The 20228-nt window shown below is 38.3% G+C and overlaps 1 protein-coding gene across 5 annotated transcripts in view; it reads right to left on the reverse strand.

The window, feature by feature from the left end:
* The window catches only part of MET (MET proto-oncogene, receptor tyrosine kinase), a 127242-nt gene that overhangs the window by 34924 nt on the left and 72090 nt on the right, over window positions 1–20228 (reverse strand). For 3 of the 5 annotated variants that reach the window (XM_049715195.1, XM_004269857.3, XM_049715194.1), the window contains 7 exons: window positions 13010–13144; window positions 11826–11999; window positions 6599–6759; window positions 4528–4630; window positions 4280–4416; window positions 3441–3602; window positions 2574–2673 (listed from right to left, as the gene is read on the reverse strand). In XM_049715195.1, coding sequence (XP_049571152.1) covers window positions 2574–2673; window positions 3441–3602; window positions 4280–4416; window positions 4528–4630; window positions 6599–6759; window positions 11826–11999; window positions 13010–13144 — 972 coding nt within the window. The remainder of the gene's footprint in view (window positions 1–2573; window positions 2674–3440; window positions 3603–4279; window positions 4417–4527; window positions 4631–6598; window positions 6760–11825; window positions 12000–13009; window positions 13145–20228) is intronic. The other 2 variants (XM_033428243.2, XM_033428244.2) reach the window with 2 other exon arrangements.

The raw sequence follows: 20228 nt of genomic DNA on the forward strand, positions 1-20228 counted from the left end.
AACAAGCAACAACATCCCTCATATTTCCTTTTCTTTGACAAGTAGAGTTGGAGATAAAACAATTACTTATGCCCACAATAGAAAAAGGACTCAGGATATACATAAAAAGCACAAACAAAATTGGATATTTGATATTTTCTTTTAAAAATAATTTAAAAAATTATCCTACATTAAAAAATGTGTGCTATAAGCAGATAAAGAAAACTGATAAATAGATATAATATGAATAAAATATTACTTAGTTTTGTATCAAATCCATATTATAATGCTAAAAGCTATTCTATCATCTTGAAAGAAAGGAAATGAACAATTTTACTGCTATTACGGTAATTCTCTACGTAACAAGAAATTTGAAAACTATACAATAAACTGCTGGCTTCTGGGACATAATGCATATTAACAAATTAATATGCATTTTGTTAAGAAGGTGATTAGTATTTTTATTTTAAAATATTTGAGTTCGTTAGGCTTAAAAATTATTGTGGCTGGATTGGTATATCTAAGTCAAACCTGAGTAAGAGTTTTTCTCTGTTAAATAATGAATGGGTTCAATTCATCATGGTCAGCTTCAAATTCTATAAGAAGCAGGGAACATGGAAGGAACACACGTCTCTTTAAGAGGTTTTTCACAAACAATAGTCAAACAGACCCACTGAATTTTTCATTCCTGTCCAATTTGAATGCATTGTTCTATTGTACTAATATGTTTGTGGCTAAAATAAGAGAAGTTTACATTTCCAGATATGTAAACAGATAAGATTTAAATCTTCTACCATTGTTTGAATCTTCCTTGGCACATCTAGGAGGTTTTAATAACTATTTGATTACAAATGAATGAATGATGCCATATGCCATCATAATGCTGGTGAGGAAGAAGGAAGAAAACTTAGCCATTATTTCAGTAACGCAGGCTCGGTGTGAATTAGATAAACTAATAAGTTCTCAGATTTCTACTTTAAAAAGTCACATGCCAACACCAAAGAGGGTTACTGTTATTTTTATAGGTTAATGAAAAATTGCTATGCCTGGCTGTGGAGAACCGATGTCCTTTAAATTAATAGCGGCGGTATTCTAACTTTGTTTGTGGCCATGTGCAGGGATTGGTTTCAAAGCTCTCTACTTCATACGGTGACTCCCTGGAGTACAATCTCTCAGAAATATTATAAAAATCTAATAATACTCTTTAGAGGTGATGCAATGTGGCTGATTGAGAAGGTCAAGAAAAATCTCATTTGAGATGACCTTATTGTTTGGTGATTTGGCTTGACATTTTTAGCCCCAAATTGGTTTTTGTAATTAAAGCACACTGTGGTCTTAGCCTTCACAAAATATTGGATGGGAATCTAAAAGGAAGTGCTGTAATTCAATCTATTGCCTCCCCAGTTAAGCCCCTGCTTGAGAGGGGGCACTTAGAACTTTCATTCTAAGTTGCGTGTACAAGTCCAACTAGATTATGGATATTTTATATCAAAGAAAAACAACAAAAATATGAAATCTTTGTAAATAACTCCAACCTTCCTAAGGTCTGAAGTAAAACTACCATTTTAATGTGATGTCCCAAAATTGTTAGAGCACAAAATAGGTCAATCACTTTTAAGGAGGAATTCAGTTAAATTCTGATTGACCTTGCAAATAAAAGAAAAAAGGTGGAGAAATACCAAACAACATACACAATCTAGGACATAAATATTCTAACGGTCTTTCTCATTATTTGATAACATGCTAACCAAGGCACAAGAGGAATGGTAAGAAGCAGGGATGTGTAAGAAAACACTGTACCACTTAGGAAGACAAGGATGCTGTGGCAAGATTAGAGGCTTTACCCAAGGGTTTTATTAGAGCAAAAGGGTTGATGTTCTATGGGATATTAAAAAAGGGGGGATAGGGAAATGCAATGGCCTGAATGATTGCATCCTCCCCAAATTCATATGTTGGAAGCCTAATCCCCAGTGTGACTGTATTTGGAGATGGGGCCTTTGGGAGGTAAGTAGGTCATGAGAGTGAAGTTCTCATGATGGAGTTAGTGCCCTCATAAGAAGAGACACAAGAGATCTTGCTGCCTCTTTCTTTCACCTCCATGTGGGGATACAATGAGAAGATAATCATCTGCAAACCAGGAAGCAGGCCCTCCCCAGACAGCCAGATCTGCTGGCACCCTGGTCTTGGACTTACCAGCCTTCAGAACTGTGAGAAATAAATGTTTGTTGTGTAAGCCACCCAGTCTATGGTATTTTTGTTATAGCAGCCTGAACTGACTAAGACAGGGAATGACGTGGTTTGCCCTTGTACTGACTGTCTTTAAAAAACACTGCCTCAAGTTGATAATCATTATTTGTGTCTAAATATTATGTGTGTGTGTGTGTGTGTGTGTGTGTGTATGTGTGTGTTTTATAATGTTAGCCTGAGACTAGATAATTTTAGTTGTTGTATAAAAAATACTATTTGACCCATGCTGCAAGGAAGATAACTAGCAAACATTAAAGGCAAAACTGAAATGTCTCTGCTACCCTGAAAGCTGGTGGCAGAAGCAGAGATGCTGAGCTCTAAGCACAACTATCACTCAGAGGACTTACCACTGTAAAGTTCCTTCCTGCTTCGTGCACATTTATTACCATCCTCAGGATACTAACTGAATTCAGGTTTTTTCCAACACCTGTTATTGTGCTCCCACCACTGGCAAAATAAAATAGAAAAATAGCAATATTGAGAGGTTCTTTCTCTATCAAGTATTTTAAGAGAGAAATTAAATTAAATCACACGTAGTGACTGCAAGATATAGCCACAGCCAAAGTCAAATGAAAGTTCAGTGGTAGTTTTTCTTTGGCAATAACTTATTTAACTTGAAAATGTTTTAAAAATTCGTATTTCATAAGCTGAAGAAATGCATTTGTCTTTTTATTCACAAAATATGCAAAAGAAATATTTTTTCCTGTCTAAAAAAAATACAAAGGAAAAATGAACTTAACTGTTGTTGCTAGACTGATAGAATTAACAGAATCAAGGCAGACTGAATTGGGTCCAATGAGATATTGATTCAGAGGGAGTCTGGTATAGGGAAAAGCAGGCAGGGTACAGTAGGCAGGGCAAAAATACACTGAAGAATGAAGAGAAAAAGGTGATTCCACTTTTAGGCACTAAGGTTAGTATAGAATTAAAATGTACATAATATAAGTGCATAAATATCAAAACTATGATGTCCAGTTAAACTGTTTTAATGAAATCTATTTAGAATAGGATAAAATGGCATGAACTAGCACTGATAAGGTCAAATTGTACTCAGAGCCTGAATGTAGTTTTCACTCCCGAATTGGAAAGGTAGCCTTCAAAAAAAATGCAGCAGTATCAAATCCAGAGATAAAACTGTCTTCCTTTTGACTATTCGACAGCCAGTCATCCTCATGTTCATTATTTTCTTATACCCATCAGAAGCTTTTACTTACCTAACAAAAGATTTGGTGGGATGTATTTCATAGACAATGGGGTCTTCCCGGTAAATGAAGCTGTTCATCTCTCGGTTGGCTAAGTCAATTTTCAATTTAATAGGAAACTCAGTTGGAGTGCTTTGGGCTGGGGTATAACATTCGAGAATACTATCTGAAACACTGAACAAAAAAATTAAGAAAATGGACCTTTGCTATTAGAGACACACATATATTAGAATTATATACATAAATCAAAAGGGTATCAGTCAGTGGCTCCTAAGTGGGAATTTTCTGATGTGGTCTAGAAAAAAACTCTTTCTAATCTAGAAATTGTAGTCAATTTACAATTGACTGGATCCCAAACTTAGGTCATCCTTGACTTAGAAATATTTGGGATTTTAAGCAATTTTAAAGTATCCTTTTGGCACTTGATTAAACTGAGCTCTCCCAAATCTAAGAAGCAGAAACATAACTTCCTAATCCAATCTCCCTCATGCTTCTCACCTCCCCAAAGTGATCTGACCTAACTGTAAATCTTGATGGAAATGTTTATCTTAATTTATTGTCAATTACCAGAATCTCACAGCTTATAGCATAGGTGGGATACTAAGCATAACAATAAAGAAGGTGGATGGGAAGACAAAACTTAAAAGTGGAATTAATAAACCATAAGGGAAGGGTAGAAAAATCAGCAAAAAGGAGTAGATGGATTTGGGAAGGAGAAAGTTTTGTAAGGTGGAGAGTAAATAATAAACATCTTGATTTTTCGTCACAAAAGAACAACAATCTTTTCTTGATTTGTTAGGTATACATATTAATCCGTCTTGACTGATGCAACAAAAAATAAACTACAACACCTTTTTAAAGTACATGTTTTTCCACCAATTGAAATGTGTCTAGAATTTCCACTGTTTAGGTGCTTTCCAGTTAATGTAAGTAAAGTGCCACCAGTTTTAGGACCATAACTTGGAGAAATACTTGTTATTATAGGATCCTGAATGAGAGATAGAAACAAAACAAAATAACTTGTTAATTTTATAACTCTAAGTAGATTAAGTAATAATTAAATATCCTAGTTCATGAGAAAATTAATGCCTAGACTTACCACATAGGAAAATGTACTATAATGTACGGTCCCTCGACTGTTTGAAATAACTATGGACATATTGAAATGTTCATTCATTGCAGGACCAACTGTGCATTTCAACCTGAAAAAACAAAGTTTTATATGTTATAAATCCAAAGGCATTTTCTGGGTTGGCTGTTTTATATTATGGGCCATTATCTCTAAACAGTGAGCTGACTACTCTAAATAGCAAGCAGAGTTTACAGGTAAGCATTAGAATTGAAAATTGCATAATTCTGTTTCTGTACTATTATGCTAAACTTTATACTGACTGTCTCGTATTATTCATACAGACAAAACAGGAAATGTTAAACCTCATCAATGCAGACCTCACCAATTGAAAAGTTCATTATAATATAATAATATACAATTATAGGCATAATGTTTGGCATACTTAAGATGGAGAGATGGTGCTTCAACAGCATATGAAACAATGGGCTGATTACAACTAAGCAGAATCTCTTCTTTAAATTATGTCAAAAGATACATTTCGGGCTTCCCTGGTGGTACAGTGGTTGAGAGTCCGCCTGCCGATGCAGGGGACACGGGTTCGTGCCCCGGTCTGGGAAGATCCCACATGCTGCGGAGCGGCTGGGCCCGTAGGCCGTGGCTGCTGAGCCTGCGTGTCTGGGGCCTGTGCTCCGCAACGGGAGAGGACACAACAGTGAGAGGCCCGCGTACCGCAAAAAAAAAAAAAAAAAAAAAAGATACATTTCTGGGTTACACGTGTTTATTTAAGTTACTTAAAAAATGATGAAATTGTGATAGGCTTTCCACAGAATTATTTTTGAATTAGTAATCTTATTATAATCCTAAAAAGTATAAATATAATTTGTTTTATTAAATAACTTTTTTAAAAAAATTTATTTTTTTATATAGCAGGTTCTTATTAGTTATCCATTTTATACATATTAGTGTATACATGTCAATCCCAATCTCCCAATTCATCCCACCACCACCACCTCCCCTGCCACTTTCCCCCGCTTGGTGTCCATACATTTGTTCTCTACATCTGTGTCTCTATTTCTGCCCTGCAAACAAAAGAGGATGAATTATGTTTCACTTTTACAGGCTCTAATTTACAATGCAATGAGCAAGAACTTACAAGGGGGATTTCTAGAATGAATTTGTTTTGCCATTAAGCTAAACAAGTGTGACATTATTTGATGTTTTGGCCTCTGTAAAATGAGTAGATTTAGATCTTTGTATAACCCTGAAAGGAATTCTACTAGGTATAAAATAACCACTTGAAAGAATAGGTTCAACTATAAAACTTTAAATGTTTGGTTGTTGTTACTACATAACTAAAAATTTCTGGGTTCTCTGTTCATTATGGGATTCAGATCTTATAGCAGTTACATGTAGAATACAGTAGAACAGGAACAGGTCTTGAATCATGAGAGCTGAGTTTGAAGGCCTGTTCAGCTCTTACCCTCTGGATTACCTCTGCTAATCTACACTCCACCTTTCTGAACATCTTTGTAAAATAGGGATAACATTGCTATTTCCCAAGATTTGGGAATTGTTATATGAGATACACTCCCTCCATTACAGTGCCAATAAATATCAGGTAAATATAAATTTAAACTTATCATAAACAAAAGTCTCAAAAGTGTGATTCAGCTGCTTCATTACATTTCTGAGGTTTAGAAAGTGAATTTAGAAGAGAGGGTCCATATTGAGTGGTTTCTGATTTTTATAGAAAAAGCTGTTTGAGACTCTCTTTATTTGAAGACTTTAAAGATGGAATGACCCCAAACAGTGCTATTCTTTCAAATCTACTCAATTTCTCAAGAGTTGTTACAAAAATACTTGAAAAACTCCCAGATGCTAGATTCTTCTTTTCTTCACCTGAGTAATGTCACCTTTCTTCTTCCGTAATCCTGGTGAGTAAACAGTTTTAAAAACAAAACAAATCCTCAAGGGGAGTGATGGGCCAAGACCCTTTTTAACTCAAGAGATAGACATTTGGGGAGAGTTTTACAAGATTCATTCAAAGACAAAACCCGTTTTCCAAGCACACCCTGGCTAAGCGATTTCATGTCCTTACATGTTTATCGTGCTCTCACTTAAGGTCAAGGTGCAGCTCTCATTTCCAAGGAGAACTTTGGTTTTCTTCAAGTCAAATTTATTATTCCTCTTGAATCCAAAGTCCCAGCCACATATGGTCAGCGTTGTCCCTCCTTCAAGGGGGGCACTAGTTGGGAAAACCTATGAGGACAATATAGAACTTAAAAAAACCCAGTATATTATTATCTTTCATAGGTGTGGAAAACAAAGAAACAAACAAACAAAATATGTATACTCAAAGAGTTTGAAATCCTTCCCTTCTCCCATTATCTAAAAAAAAAAGAATTTTCACTATAGGAAAAAGGGTCACAAATTTCAGAGAATCTGGAACAAACATTAAAACTATCTGACAGGCTGATGAAGCAAGCTGTTTTCAGGAGATCCAGAGATGGGAAGGAGAGCAGATTCAGCCTGGGTGGGGATGAAGGGCCCTCTTGGGCATAGACACACTTTGGGCCTAGACTTTTACATGCTTATAACCCCTTCATGGGCCTTCAGATTGAACTCTGATCAAAACTCCTTTACAGGCCCTAGAAGCCAAGCCCTAATATATGCCTTGGTCTGTATGCCAGGTGGGTGTGTGCTACATTCATGTTGCTATGGTATTCCCCACCCAGAGGAGAAAGTCACACAGTAAAAATACCTCTTTCTGCACCCAGTGTTTTCATAGCTGCATTTATCAGCTATCGTAATATCAACCACATATATGATATTCAATACATATCTGCCATTCATTCATTCACTCACTATAAATCATCTACTGCAGGCCAGGTATCAACAAATGAATAAGTGAACCCATTCCTTTATACTTAATTCACATTTATTACTAATCTGTCACTTTTATTTTTTCTTTAAATATGGTCACTATTTGATATATACCAGCTGGTTAGTTGACAAACTAAATGATGTAATATTTAATATATTCAATATATTATTTCTATTAGAAGTACATAAAAACAGAATTGGAGAGCCCCACATGAGATCTGTATTGTAGCAATGTTTCTAATTATCTCCCTTGGCATCACCGTACATCTCATTTCTAGGACTGACTTTTTTTCCTCAGGCTCAGTATTAAATAAGTAATAGCTTCCTTTTATTATTGCAGGCTCATCTTTGGTGTATTAAAAGTAAAACCTGGGCCTCCTTGGTGGCGCAGTGGTTAAAGAATCCGCCTGCCAATGCAGGGGACACGGGTTCGAGCCCTGGTCCGGGAAGATCCCACATGCCGCAGAGCAACTAAGCCCGTGCTGCACAACTGCTGAGCCTGCGCTCTAGAGCCCGTGAGCCACAACTACTGAGCCCATGCGCCACAATTACTGAAGCCCACGCGCCTAGAGCCCGTGCTCCGCAACAAGAGAAGCCACTGCAGTGAGAAGTCCGCGCACCCCAACAAAGAGTAGCCCTGCTCGCGGCAACTACAGAAAGCCCGCACACAGCAACGAAGACCCAACACAGCCCAAAAAAAAAAAAGTAAAACTTGAATTCATTAATGAAAATTTGGCAACTGTGATATAAGATAGCATTAGGCTCTTATGAAGTCTATACAACAACTATTCTTAGGCTAAAACTATTAAAACAAAACAAGTTTCTATGTTAAAAATAAGCTTCTCCTCAGCAGCAGCTTTGTGACAATTGAGAAAGGAAATGCTCTTTTGGGGGGACATATTGTAAATTGTGCTGTAAAGTACAATGGTGGGAAAACACAGCACCGCTACAGAGGCAACTCAAAAGCCAGTAAAGGTATCTGCTAAAGACAAGTTAGTGAAAGTGTAAAAGTGATTCTTTTACAATTTAGAAGAGCTTTTAGCAAAATACAAATTTGCAAACATTCCCTTCCCTCCCAAGTAAATGACCACAAACCAAAGTCACACCCTTGTTGCCAAACCCCTTCAAAAGTCTTAGCTTAATGCCCTTACAATAGCTATTTTACCCATGAAATCCATTACACAGTTGTGCCTTTCATGAAAACTTACTTCGCCCCTGTCTAGCCAAATGAGAACTGCTAGAAAAAAAATATCTGTTTATTATTATGTTAGAAATCCAGGAGGAGGAAAAAAAGACATCTAACCCTCCAGGACTCTCTTCAGCCTGAGGCAGTCACACAGCTGCTGTTTCCTCTTTTAATGAGGAGTCTTGCCCACTGAAAAGAGCCCAAGGCTGATGTTGGCCTGATCCCCCTGTCTGGATTCCCCCCTTTCTATGTAAAAATTGAAGTCTGTCACTCCACATTCATCATCACTTTCTATATATAAGGCAAAGCGATTGGGTGATGATTTCAGAAAGACACGGAGAGTTGTTTGGTTGGTGTGCTGGCAACAGAAAGAGATACTATAAAACCTCTGCTAGATCATCAGGATTTGAAAAGCCAGCTCTACTCAGCTTTCCTCTCCTGGCTGAAATATTAGAGGGGGGCATCTGAGCTCTTCTGCCTTAGCTTATGGGGTAACGTTCACTCTTCCAGGGGAAAAGGAAGGATGCAGTCTTGGACTACACACCCTTGGACAGAACCAACAATGCGCTGGCAAACTTTGAGTTATCCTGAGGGTAGAGAAACTCTGTGAGAAGGAAATGAGTGTCCGGCATAAAGCCACAGAGGCTGTGTCTGGATATGGTAGAGCTAGCCACAAAAGCAGCTACTGTCCTTTCACAGGTGAAAATGATTTAAATGATCATATTTTCAAAACCCATTAGGATATACATGAGAAAGTTAAAACAACACCACTACCACCAAAAACTTTGGAAAATTAAAATTTGTCTCTTCAGTAAATGTCACAAATATATTGGTGGCAGTATATTGCAGGCGTGAGATAAGATATCTCAGGTCCCTCATTAGATATCACTGTTGCTTCTTATCTGAGTCTTCTGATCAATTAATAAACTGTTTTATTGTCTCACTGGGACTGAACTCTAATCCTACAAGAATGACAGTTTTATCCTAATAAATTCAGAATATATTGGAAAGTGCTCTTCCTTTTCTGAAGCATTTTTCATTGCTCTCTAAGTACAAGATCAGATAACATGTTTGAAACAAAATAATGGGCTTGCAATCCTGAAATATTTCATATGTGGAACTGCAAAGAATTTCAGCCACTGAACATCATGTACCTTGAAAAGCAGGTTGACTTAACATTTATTAGAAAGTGAAACTCTACACATTAGCTGGGTTTTGTGCCTGCAGCGTTTAAGACAGATAAGAAAAAGATGAATAATCTGTCTTATTTTTTGCAGTAAGAATGCTAAATGTCATGCTCTAGTGCAGCATGAAATCTTCCTAACAACTATGAACAGAAAGGGATTTATGGACTCAGCTGCATTACGTTTTCTCTAACTGTAGCACCCAAGCCTCAGTGAATCGCGCAGGATGCAGTCCAACCTTTTAAAAATTTCCAGCTAGAGTGCTGGAGTTAGGGAAGGTGTGGGGTTGGGGCGGGATTCAAATATTATGGGAGATTCTCTGGTTCTAGAAAATTCTAAAATATTTACTGTTTTTAACCATTTTAATATAGCTTTCATTACTAATAAAAGGAGGTACATGGGTCAAAATTAAATGTTTCATTTGTACAAGTTCTTAACATGCTCTTTATTTAAAACATCAGCTTGGCTGTTTTTGAAATGAAATTGTGATTTAGTTGCACACACACACACACACACACACACACACACACACACACTCCCCATATCTCTTTCATGGAATAGCTGGATTCAGAGGTCTGGTGTCTCAAATTGCCACGGCTACGTGTTTTAAAACGTATAAAACTGCATGTGGTTTTAAAAGCATATTAAACACACAAAAAGTGCATAAATAATACAGTATAGATTTAAATTTGTTTTCTTAATATCTCCTGGTTTATTCTCCAGCTGATCAAGCTAAGTCTTAATAACTGTGTAACACCTAACATAAAATGATTTGGTTTAAAACCCAGTCACCCGGTACAAATCTTTCCCCAAACCGTAGCTAAATGAAAACAGCCACGCTCTTGGGGGTGGTTCCTGTTCTGACTCGTACACTTTGTTTACTTGGGCTTGAACCAAGCGACCGACCAAGACCTCTAACTTGAATCTTTCACAGGAACCACTTAGTACTAAGTCCAACTGTTCCACATGCAGGCAGAGAAAATATACACTGGGTCCTCACCAGGGAAGTAGCTTCAAGCAAAATGTGTCTGGATCAAGAAAAAAATTTTAAAAAATTGCCATGGAGATTTTCATAGTGCCAAACACATGCTTAAGTAAATAAGGCAACAGAGAGTTAGAGAGTGTGGCTACAACGTCATGGCTGAAGTCCACTTCTAGAAGCTCAGTTCTCTAAGAGCAGGAGGCACTTCTGTCTTGTCTGGGACTGTATCTCCCCATTGTCTAGAAGAGTGTCAGCTGTGTGGTATGCACTCAATAAATGTTTTTGGAATGGATTAAATAATGAATTGGCTTACAGAGTATAGAGGTTACTGTAGTCATCAGCTGGGCTTTTACTTCTCTTCCAGGAACTTTGAGAGAAGGCACACAGTCACCCATTTGTCCACCATCCACTTGCTTCCCACCTTGCCCTGAGAGGTAACCTCTAGACTCATCAGTGATGAGACAGCCATCATCTATGTGTCAGACAGAACGAAACCTCCTGTTTTGCCTGCTCCAGCATGGCTGGGATCTCTAGCTTGCACGGTCCAGGTTAGGGTTCTGGATTATGCCATGAGTGGATCCCCGTGTGTGATGAAGGCTCATGCATGGGCACCTGGTAGATAAAGCAGCTGGTGAGGAATCAGAGAATGGGCAGGCCAGAAGGGAAGAGCTCCCAGTGTGAGGAAATGGAGAGCAGCATTGCTCTCTAGCCACCACTCTTTTATTCACATAGCACTAAGGGAGAGCAACTGCCCAAGGAGAGTGTGAAGCAAGCACTTCAAGTGCAGGGCTTAGGGGCATGTGCCCAAACACCACTCTAAGGGAAAAACCTGGGGGGTAGGATTTCCCTGGTGGTCCAGTGGTTAAGACTCTGTGCTTCCAATGCAGGGGGCGTGGGTTTGCTCCGTGGTCAGGGAACTAATATCCCACGTGCCACGTGTTGCGGCGAAAAAGAAAAAGAAAAACGTGGAGGGAGATGGTGCTTGGGCTGATGGCTCACAGTTAAATGATTACATTAATTTTTGAATTTTTCCATCAATGGGATTTATGATTTCCAAAAAACACACATGACAGCTGACAGAGACTTCTACCTTGTAGATTGTAGGCAGACAGGTCTCTTGAGTCCATGTTCCACCAGGGCATTCCTCCAATCGCACACATTTATCATGGCACCAGCCACACTGCACAAAGGAAGGGGCGGAGAGGCACTGACTGCAGGACTGGAAATGTTCACAGCCCAAGCCATTCAGCGGGATCTTGGTGATCTGTGAAGACAAGTGATGGAAAGAGCTTCCAGAGGGTTTTTTTGTTTGCTTGTTAATAAAAACTAAATACATCGAAGACACATATAAATATAATTTTACAGAGTCTGACAGGGATAGCACCTATGTGTGCTAATCATGTAATAATGCTTACGTGATTAAAATAAAAAAAACAAATTTCTTCCTTCCTTCCACTGTTGGTGCATATGTGATAAAAGTTACCATTACTGTCCAGTGAACACAAGCATTACCATGCAATATTAGAGGTCCTATTTATTGGGACATTTTGCTCTGTCTGAGATGATTTTATTTTTATTATTTTATTTAAAAATTTTTATTGGCATATAGTTGACTTACAATGTTGTGTTAGTTTCTGCTGTACAGCAAAGTGAATCAGTTATACATACACATATATCCACCCTTTGTTTGATTCTTTTCCCATATAGGTCATTACAGAGTATTGAGTAGAGTTCCCATGCTTATATAGGTCTTTATTTTCTATTTTATATATAGTAGTGTGTATATGTCAATCCCAATCTCCCAATTTATCCCTCAAGAGTATAAATTAAGCTGCTGGAAAACACACTTGAACCCCCGGGAAATTCTAAGTAAGTTTACATATCATTCTGGCATCAAAATGCACCTCCTCTCAGAGGAAAGGGATTACTGGCCAGTGTCAGATTCCAAGGTACACTTCAGGGTTTATCTGCCTGCACTAGAGTTCTGCCCTTAGGGCTGTAATTCTCATTCTGCGTGTTTGTTCTTCTCATTGAGAAATAGAGGACAAAAGGAGAAGTTCACATCATGAAGAGGACCTAACATAGGTCCAATCTTCCCCGAGTAAAAATTTAACTTGATTTCAGAAGATCTCTGGAATACTCAGGAAAGAACTTGATAGAAGAGAGGCGAATCCAGACGAAGAGAGAAGTTAAAAAGGACCAGATGACACTGGCTGTAAATATCCACTGAGGAGGAACCACATTCATGGAACCTCCCTGGGGAACAGGGCTTACCTTCTTCCCAGTGACAACGAGTGTATAGCCATTTTGGTTTAGCGGGTTCTCCACAATTGCTTCAGGAGACACAGGGTGGGAATCCAGGAGAAAATTCACGTGTGGGGTTAATGATCCTGATCGAGAAACCACAACCTGAGGAACAAACCAGAAAGCACCCTTAGTCCAATAAGCTCAGTTTAAATATACTGTCAGGGGAAAATGTGGACGATAATGGTAATACCAGATTAGACGAGCTCATGGGTGTTTGAACTATAGGCCCAACAGTTTATCTCACTGTAAATCAATACGACATCTTCTAATCTCCTGCCTTGAAGACAATTCATCTGCACCCCCAAGACAGAGTTTTGCCTATTATCTTTTAATGATTTCTAGGGAAGGAGATCTTCCAGTCAATCAGCCAGCACATGCAGACACATCCTCATGATTGTATTGGGAACTGGAAGAGCCAAGCACAGAAGACCTCCCTTATGCTACAAGGATTCTGGATTATTTTTTAATGTAGTCTCCTGACCCACCCCACTGAGCAGCTTCCCTTGATGTAATGGAAAGGGTAGTGAATGGGAAGTCTGGAGACCTGGATTTGGTTCCAGCTTTGCTATTCTTAAGCCATATGTATAGATCTTTTGAGGTCAAAATAGGCCCTCAGCTAACTTAGAAATGGTGTGCTGTCATTTCTTACAGACCATTGTCCCATCACACTTTTTTACTTTGATTATAACTAAAGTTCTGCTTCTTGGCCTGGTGTTACAATAAGGCCTGATGGTTTTAACAATGCCTTGGAAATGAGGTTTGATGACTGGTGTGATTCTTGCTGTTAGGTATTTCTAATTTGGGATGGTCCTCAGTTATATAATTTCCATCTGCCCAGCTGCTAGAACCCAGTAATAATGAAGTCCAGGTATAAAATCAGATGACTATCTGAGATGAACACTCAGACTACAGGAGAGTTTAGGAGCACTCAGAGGGACTCTCATTCTTAAATAGGGCATAAGGTTGTATCTACAGGAGGGTACAGGAGGCTGAGCATAGCTCTGGGCTTGGAATTGACTTTGTGAAATTGCCTGACATCCAAATACCCTTTTACATTTCACTGAAAGTGCGTTTATTTGCCATGTGTTTGAAATCATGGGACAAACGTGGGCAGCTGTGAGATTAGGATTAAATAATAAATAACTACTCCTTCTACCTCAGCTTTCTTATCCATAAAACGGGAATGAACTGCGTAGTACTCTAACAAACACACAACATACAAATGTTTTGGGGAACCAGTAGTAAATTTTTTCTTCAGTATAATAAAGGAGTCAAGTTGCTTGAAACAATTTGGGAAGATTCCCAAAGCCACTAATTTGCTCCCAGAGAGTGGACTGTTGATAGAGAAACCAACCACGCTCACACAGAACTATAAAAATTAAACACCATGACATTTTTTTTCTAACATTTGTTCTATCCCAAACACTCAACACTTTCAAAACAACTCCATTAAGCAGGGTGGCTATATTTGCACAGAAGTTAAGTGACGGATCAAAGGTCATTTGGTCAGAATGGGAAAGGATGGAAACTACTGTTATTCCTAAATTTAGGGCCAAATAGTTATTTGTGACTTTTGTAAGGGAAGTAAAAAGAAGTTCAATTACCAGTCCTACCTCCCTTTGGGTGCTGGTTACAAGCAGACTATCAGAACACCAAACTTCTGTCCCAAATTATCCAGATTTCAGTTAACCAATTTTTCTATCTTGACGTACTTCTGGTGCTCACCACCTTTTGTTTTTCCTACCCCTCACTCCTCCCTGCCCCCCAATTTTTTCATATTCCCCTGATTGTTGTCAATCACTTCAAACTGAAAAGGTGAAAAAAATTTTCATTTTCTCACACACAAGTAAAAACCAAAACAATACACCAGCCTCTCTTAATAACCTGACTGTTCTCTGCCTCATTCTGTGCTTTCTACTTCACTGGAGATCATTCATCCCTCTGAACCTGCCTATAGGTATTTGCGTTTTGTTTCTGTCTCTCTTATACCTTCCATTCTATTCAGACCTGCGACATAACAGTCACCTCCTCCTACTGTTTTGTCTCCTATCTTCTTGCTCTCTTTAATATCGTTTCCCCATCTATAATAAGAAATCCCTTCTTAATTAATAGGTCATCATCTTTGACTTTATCAACTATCTTAAGCCCTTCCAAATATTCATTTCCCAGAAAGGATTAACATTACTCTTTTCATAAAGAAGCTCTTTGCACCTCTGGAACTTGGATAGATTGATTTGGTGCATTACCAGTTAAGACTTTTTGTCTGAAGAACACCATATATGATGGTAACTGAGCCTTTAAATGGGTATTTTATTTACTCCTCACAATAATCCTACAGGGTAGGTACTATTGGTTTCCATAAAGAAAAGATGACAGAGAATCTCAGCTAGAAAGTACAAGAGTCAGGTTTCCAAGGAGCTTTATCTCATGCCAGAATCTGTTTGCTTGACCTCTTTTTAAACACTCAACTGATCTACTCTTGGAGCACCAGAGTAAATACCAATAAAAAACTTCAACTCTGAGCTCCCAAGAGCCACTTATGAGTCAAAGCATTAAAACAAATTTCACAATATATTTGCCTTGCCAAACACTCCTTGTTTCAGTAATCTTGGCTGCACAAGTTAAGTGTGCCTAAGGAGAAAGACTCCACATCTAACTAGTTTTTGACGGCACAGAGGAAATGTTATTAGTACAGCTGGCAAGCTCAACTTTTGATCATGAGCTAGGATAAGTTGGCTTGTTATAGAAAAAGGAATGAACCAGAGAAGACAGGAAGGCTGTGTGGAAAAGTGAGACGACTGCTTGGAGTTTCAAGCAGAGGTCATATCACAGATGCAGATACATTTTTAGTTGATCATTAGCCCTTTCTCTGGAGGGATACCTATTGCTATTGTTTCTATCATTAATTCCTCACTTTCTCTTATTGCCAGAATTCTAAATGAGTGGGTAACCACTTTAACTCTCAAAATACTCCCGAAGCAATGTTTGCAAGAAGTTAGGAGTTCCTTTTGGTTGTCATGGAGATATTTCTAAGGACAGAACAGAATCCAGCATTTAAATTTAATTCTTATGATAAATCACCTGGCAGTCTTAGGACAATGAGCAAGAAATAGAAGACTGGCAACTATCTTTTGAGTTTCTACTGTGCTGACAACTAATCTTTAGTGTTTAGTTCTCAAAACCATTTTCTTTAATGTTCTTGAAAATACAAGACTAGGGTGAGGGAGTAGGGAGGAATCTGAATTTACTTGACTGTGGTGGCTATGATCTCAAATTACCTGGGGGAGGACAGGGGAAGAAATATATGTAAAAATAAAATAAAACCTTGTGGCTAGGGCCCTAAATTCATGACCCTGAACAAAGTAATTCTATGTAATATATCTATAAATACATAAAGGCCAGACCTCTTCACCCCACAGACAGAGTTCTATTTTTTTTTTTTGCATTACACGGGCCTCTCACTGTTGTAGCCTCTCCCGTTGCGGAGCACAGGCTCCGGACGCACAGGCTCAGCGGCCCTGGCTCACGGGCCCAGCCACTCCGTGGCATGTGGGATCTTCCCAGACCGGGGCACCAACCCGTGTCCCCTGCATTGGCAGGTGGACACTCAACCACTGCGCCACCAGGGAAGCCCCAGAGTTCTACTTTTGATTAAACTGTTATAGAATTTAATTTTCTTTAGGAAGGATGAATACAATTTAACATGAGATATTGTTTCTCACATAACGTGAGATACGTGGTTTTTCTCCTCATTTTTTTAAAGTAGACAATTCAGTGGTTTTTAGCATATTCACAGATTTGTGCAACCATCTTCACAACTAATTTTGGAATATTTTCATTACCTCAGAAACCCCACACCCCTTAGCCATCATCCACCCTAGCCCGTCATACCCTCCAGTTCCTGGCAACCACTAATCTACTTTCTGTCTCCCCAGATTTTCCTATTCTGGACATTTCATGTAAATGGAACCCTACAATATGTGGTCTTTTGTAACTGGCTTCTTTCACTTAATGTTTTCAAGGTTCATCCATGTTAGAGTATGTATCAGTACGTCATTCCTTTTTATTGCCAAATAATATTCCTTTGTATGAATATACTATATTTTATTTATCCATTTATCAGTTGATGGACATTGGGTTGTTTCTACTTTTTGGCTACTGTGAATAATGCTGCTAGGAACATCCAAGTCTAACTTTTGGTGAGAATATATATTTTCACTTCTGTTGGATATATACCTAGGAGTGGAATTGTTGGGTCTTAACGGTAACTCTATGTTTAACCTTTTGAGGAACCGCCAGACCATTTTCCATATGGGATGCATAATTCTACATTCCCACCAGCAATGTATGAGTGTTCCAATTTCTTCACATCCTTACTGACATTTGTTATTTTCTGTTTTCTTGATTATAGCCATCCTAGTAGGTGTGAAGTGGTACTTCATTGTGGTTTTGGTTTGTATTTATCTGCAAAATGTTTCCTTAAATTAAGTAAAAGACAAGTTTACTTCTGAAGGTTCACAGCCTTCCATCCATTCCTCCTGCCTGAGACTGACACTTGGGCATCACCTGCTCAGCCTCCCAACCAGTTCTCTGAAGAACATACCTCATGGTCAGACTGGACTTTTGTAAAACAGAGATCTAGAGAGGCTGGAGGTGGGGGAGGGGTAGAAGAAACAAAAATGGATTCTCACTAGGAGAAGCAGAGTGGGAGATGCAGCACATTCCCCAGTGAATTGAGAGAGGGAAAAAAAAAATGTAAGTGAAGGAGATGACACCATTAATAAACAAACTGGGTTATAACTGGATGTGAACTTACAGATCCAGGAAATGAGTCTGCTTTCTCTCTAGTTTCTAGTACAGATCTGGCACATAGTAGGTCCAAAAGGCATATCTATTGCTTAAACATATGAATAGACTGAAATAATAAGCCTACGTAAGCCTTGATGAAGGGATGGTTTTTTTTTAATGCTTCAGACATTTAGATAACCTTCAAGAGTTTGGTTTGCATTTTCAAGGTATGGTTTCTGATGCCTTTTGCAATGTACTGAATATTTGTGCCCCCCCCGCCCAAGTTCATATGTTGAAATCCTAATCCTCAGTGTGATGGTGTGAAGAGATGAGGCCTTTGGATGCTGCTTAGGTCGTGAGGGTGAAGCTCTCATGAATGAGGTAAGTGCCCTATAAATGGGACCCCAGAGAGTTCTCGTGCCCTCTTTCCACCACATGAGGACACAGTGAGAAGATGGCAGTCTGTGGACCTGGAAGCAGGCCCTCATTAGAGTCCAGATGTGCTGGCACCTTGATCTTGGAATTCTCAGCCTCCAGAACTGTGAGAAATAAATGTTTGTTTTTTTAAGCCACCTAGTCTATGGTAATTTGCTACAACAGCCCGAACTGACTAAAACACCAGCTATAGGTGTATATCTTAAGTATGTGAGAGAAATCGGTATTTGTTTAGAAAGAAATCAGATATAAAGAGTTTTGTTTCAACCAAGGTAAACATCTAATTTTCTGGAATTAAAAAAATGAAACATAAGAAGTGGAAATTGCTGATTGGTGCTGACAACTCAAAATTAGAAGTAGTAAAACAAAGTACCAGGTGGCAAAAGTTGAATTAAATGAAACTTTGCTCTGTTCTTTCACTCTTTTTTTGGTAAGTGGGCACAAGAGCTTCTATACCAACCTGACACTATAAAGGCCAGGGTATGTACAAAAAGTAAAACAATTTTTTTAATGATTATAATACCGATGTGTATGTGTGTTTCAACTTTTTGAAATGAGTCAGAGTGAGTCAAAATGAGTCAATACCAAACTGAGAACTTTGTAAAAAATTTCAAGCATCTAAAAACCAAATAAGCTAGTAAATTTGTAAAAATTTAAAAAAATCCAATACTTTCAAATCAGTATTCCAAATACAATGATTGTAGGATTCGCCAATCTATATATAGAGTATATCTGTCTGAATTTTGAAAAAACTACTGATAAATATATTTTCTGTTTTAAAATGTCTCTCCATTTTTTCAAATAAGCACCCAAACAAGAAATTCCAGTTATTCCCTGCTACCAAAAAACCCAAAACAAACAAAAGGTTAGCACTTTCCCATGGTTTCAAATATGTATGGTGCTTTAAGTTTCTATGCTATAAGAGTTTATAAGATATATATATTTCAAGACCATGCATTAATTCATTTTAGGAGACTATATACGAGCTGGGCTTAATTTTTTGTTATGGACATAACTCTGAAATTATTATTTACAACAGGTACTTTTTCTCCCAAAAGAAATTTCAGAACCCATGAAGTATATTTTCCTCTAAAGAAATATAGCAAAGCTACCATTCTTTAGAGATGTAACTAAATCAATGATGTACACCTTAAAAAAAGGCAGATGATATTTTTATCTGAGCATTTTATAAAGGAGACGGGTAAGTTAGCAATCGCTGAAGAGGAATGTTCAAGTTCAAGCTTTGTTTGGCTGTGTCTCTGCAGGCTGCTCACAGCACTGATGAGTTGATGATCTGTGTCTACATAGTCTAAAATAGCAGTAATCCCAAATGAAATGTATGCTGCAGGCTTCGAGCACAAAGCACTGACATGCCATGATGGCAGCACAGGAACTGAAGAAATTTAGAGACAGGAGGTCAATAGATGAATCGATTCTTCTTACTAGAAGTGAGTAATTATTGTCAAGTTCACTGATTACTAACATAATCCTTTAAGTGATGGTCATAAGTAATGATCATGAGCTAACGATGTCTTTTTAGGTGGTCCCTACCTCTTGAAGTTTCTTGCTTAAGACCAACTAGTCCAGTTAAGAGGCACAAGAGAAAAGGGGTTATGGGTGGTAACAGCATCAAGGAATTGGGGAGAGGGGAGAGGGTGATGGGAGAAGAGCAAGGATAATGCCAAAGAACCTAATGAAATCTGTGACAGTGCTCAGGCAGTGGCCACTGTATAGAGACAAGGCAGCTGCCCAGTGAATGTGGAGCTGAACTTGCAACAAGTCTTGAAAGTGCCTCCCCACTCCCATCCCACCCCCATCCACTTGCTCTCCCTGGCCTGACAGTCATGCACAAATATTTTAATAACGATGCTTGCAACTAGAGATTAAAGGCCTTATATAAGTGCTGTAAAAAAAAAATCAAGCAAGCATTGTTTTTGGATGTAGATTAGATGAGGAGCTCAGA

Source organism: Orcinus orca, chromosome 9 (genome assembly GCF_937001465.1).
Source record: "Orcinus orca chromosome 9, mOrcOrc1.1, whole genome shotgun sequence".
Taxonomy (NCBI): Eukaryota; Metazoa; Chordata; class Mammalia; order Artiodactyla; family Delphinidae; genus Orcinus; species Orcinus orca.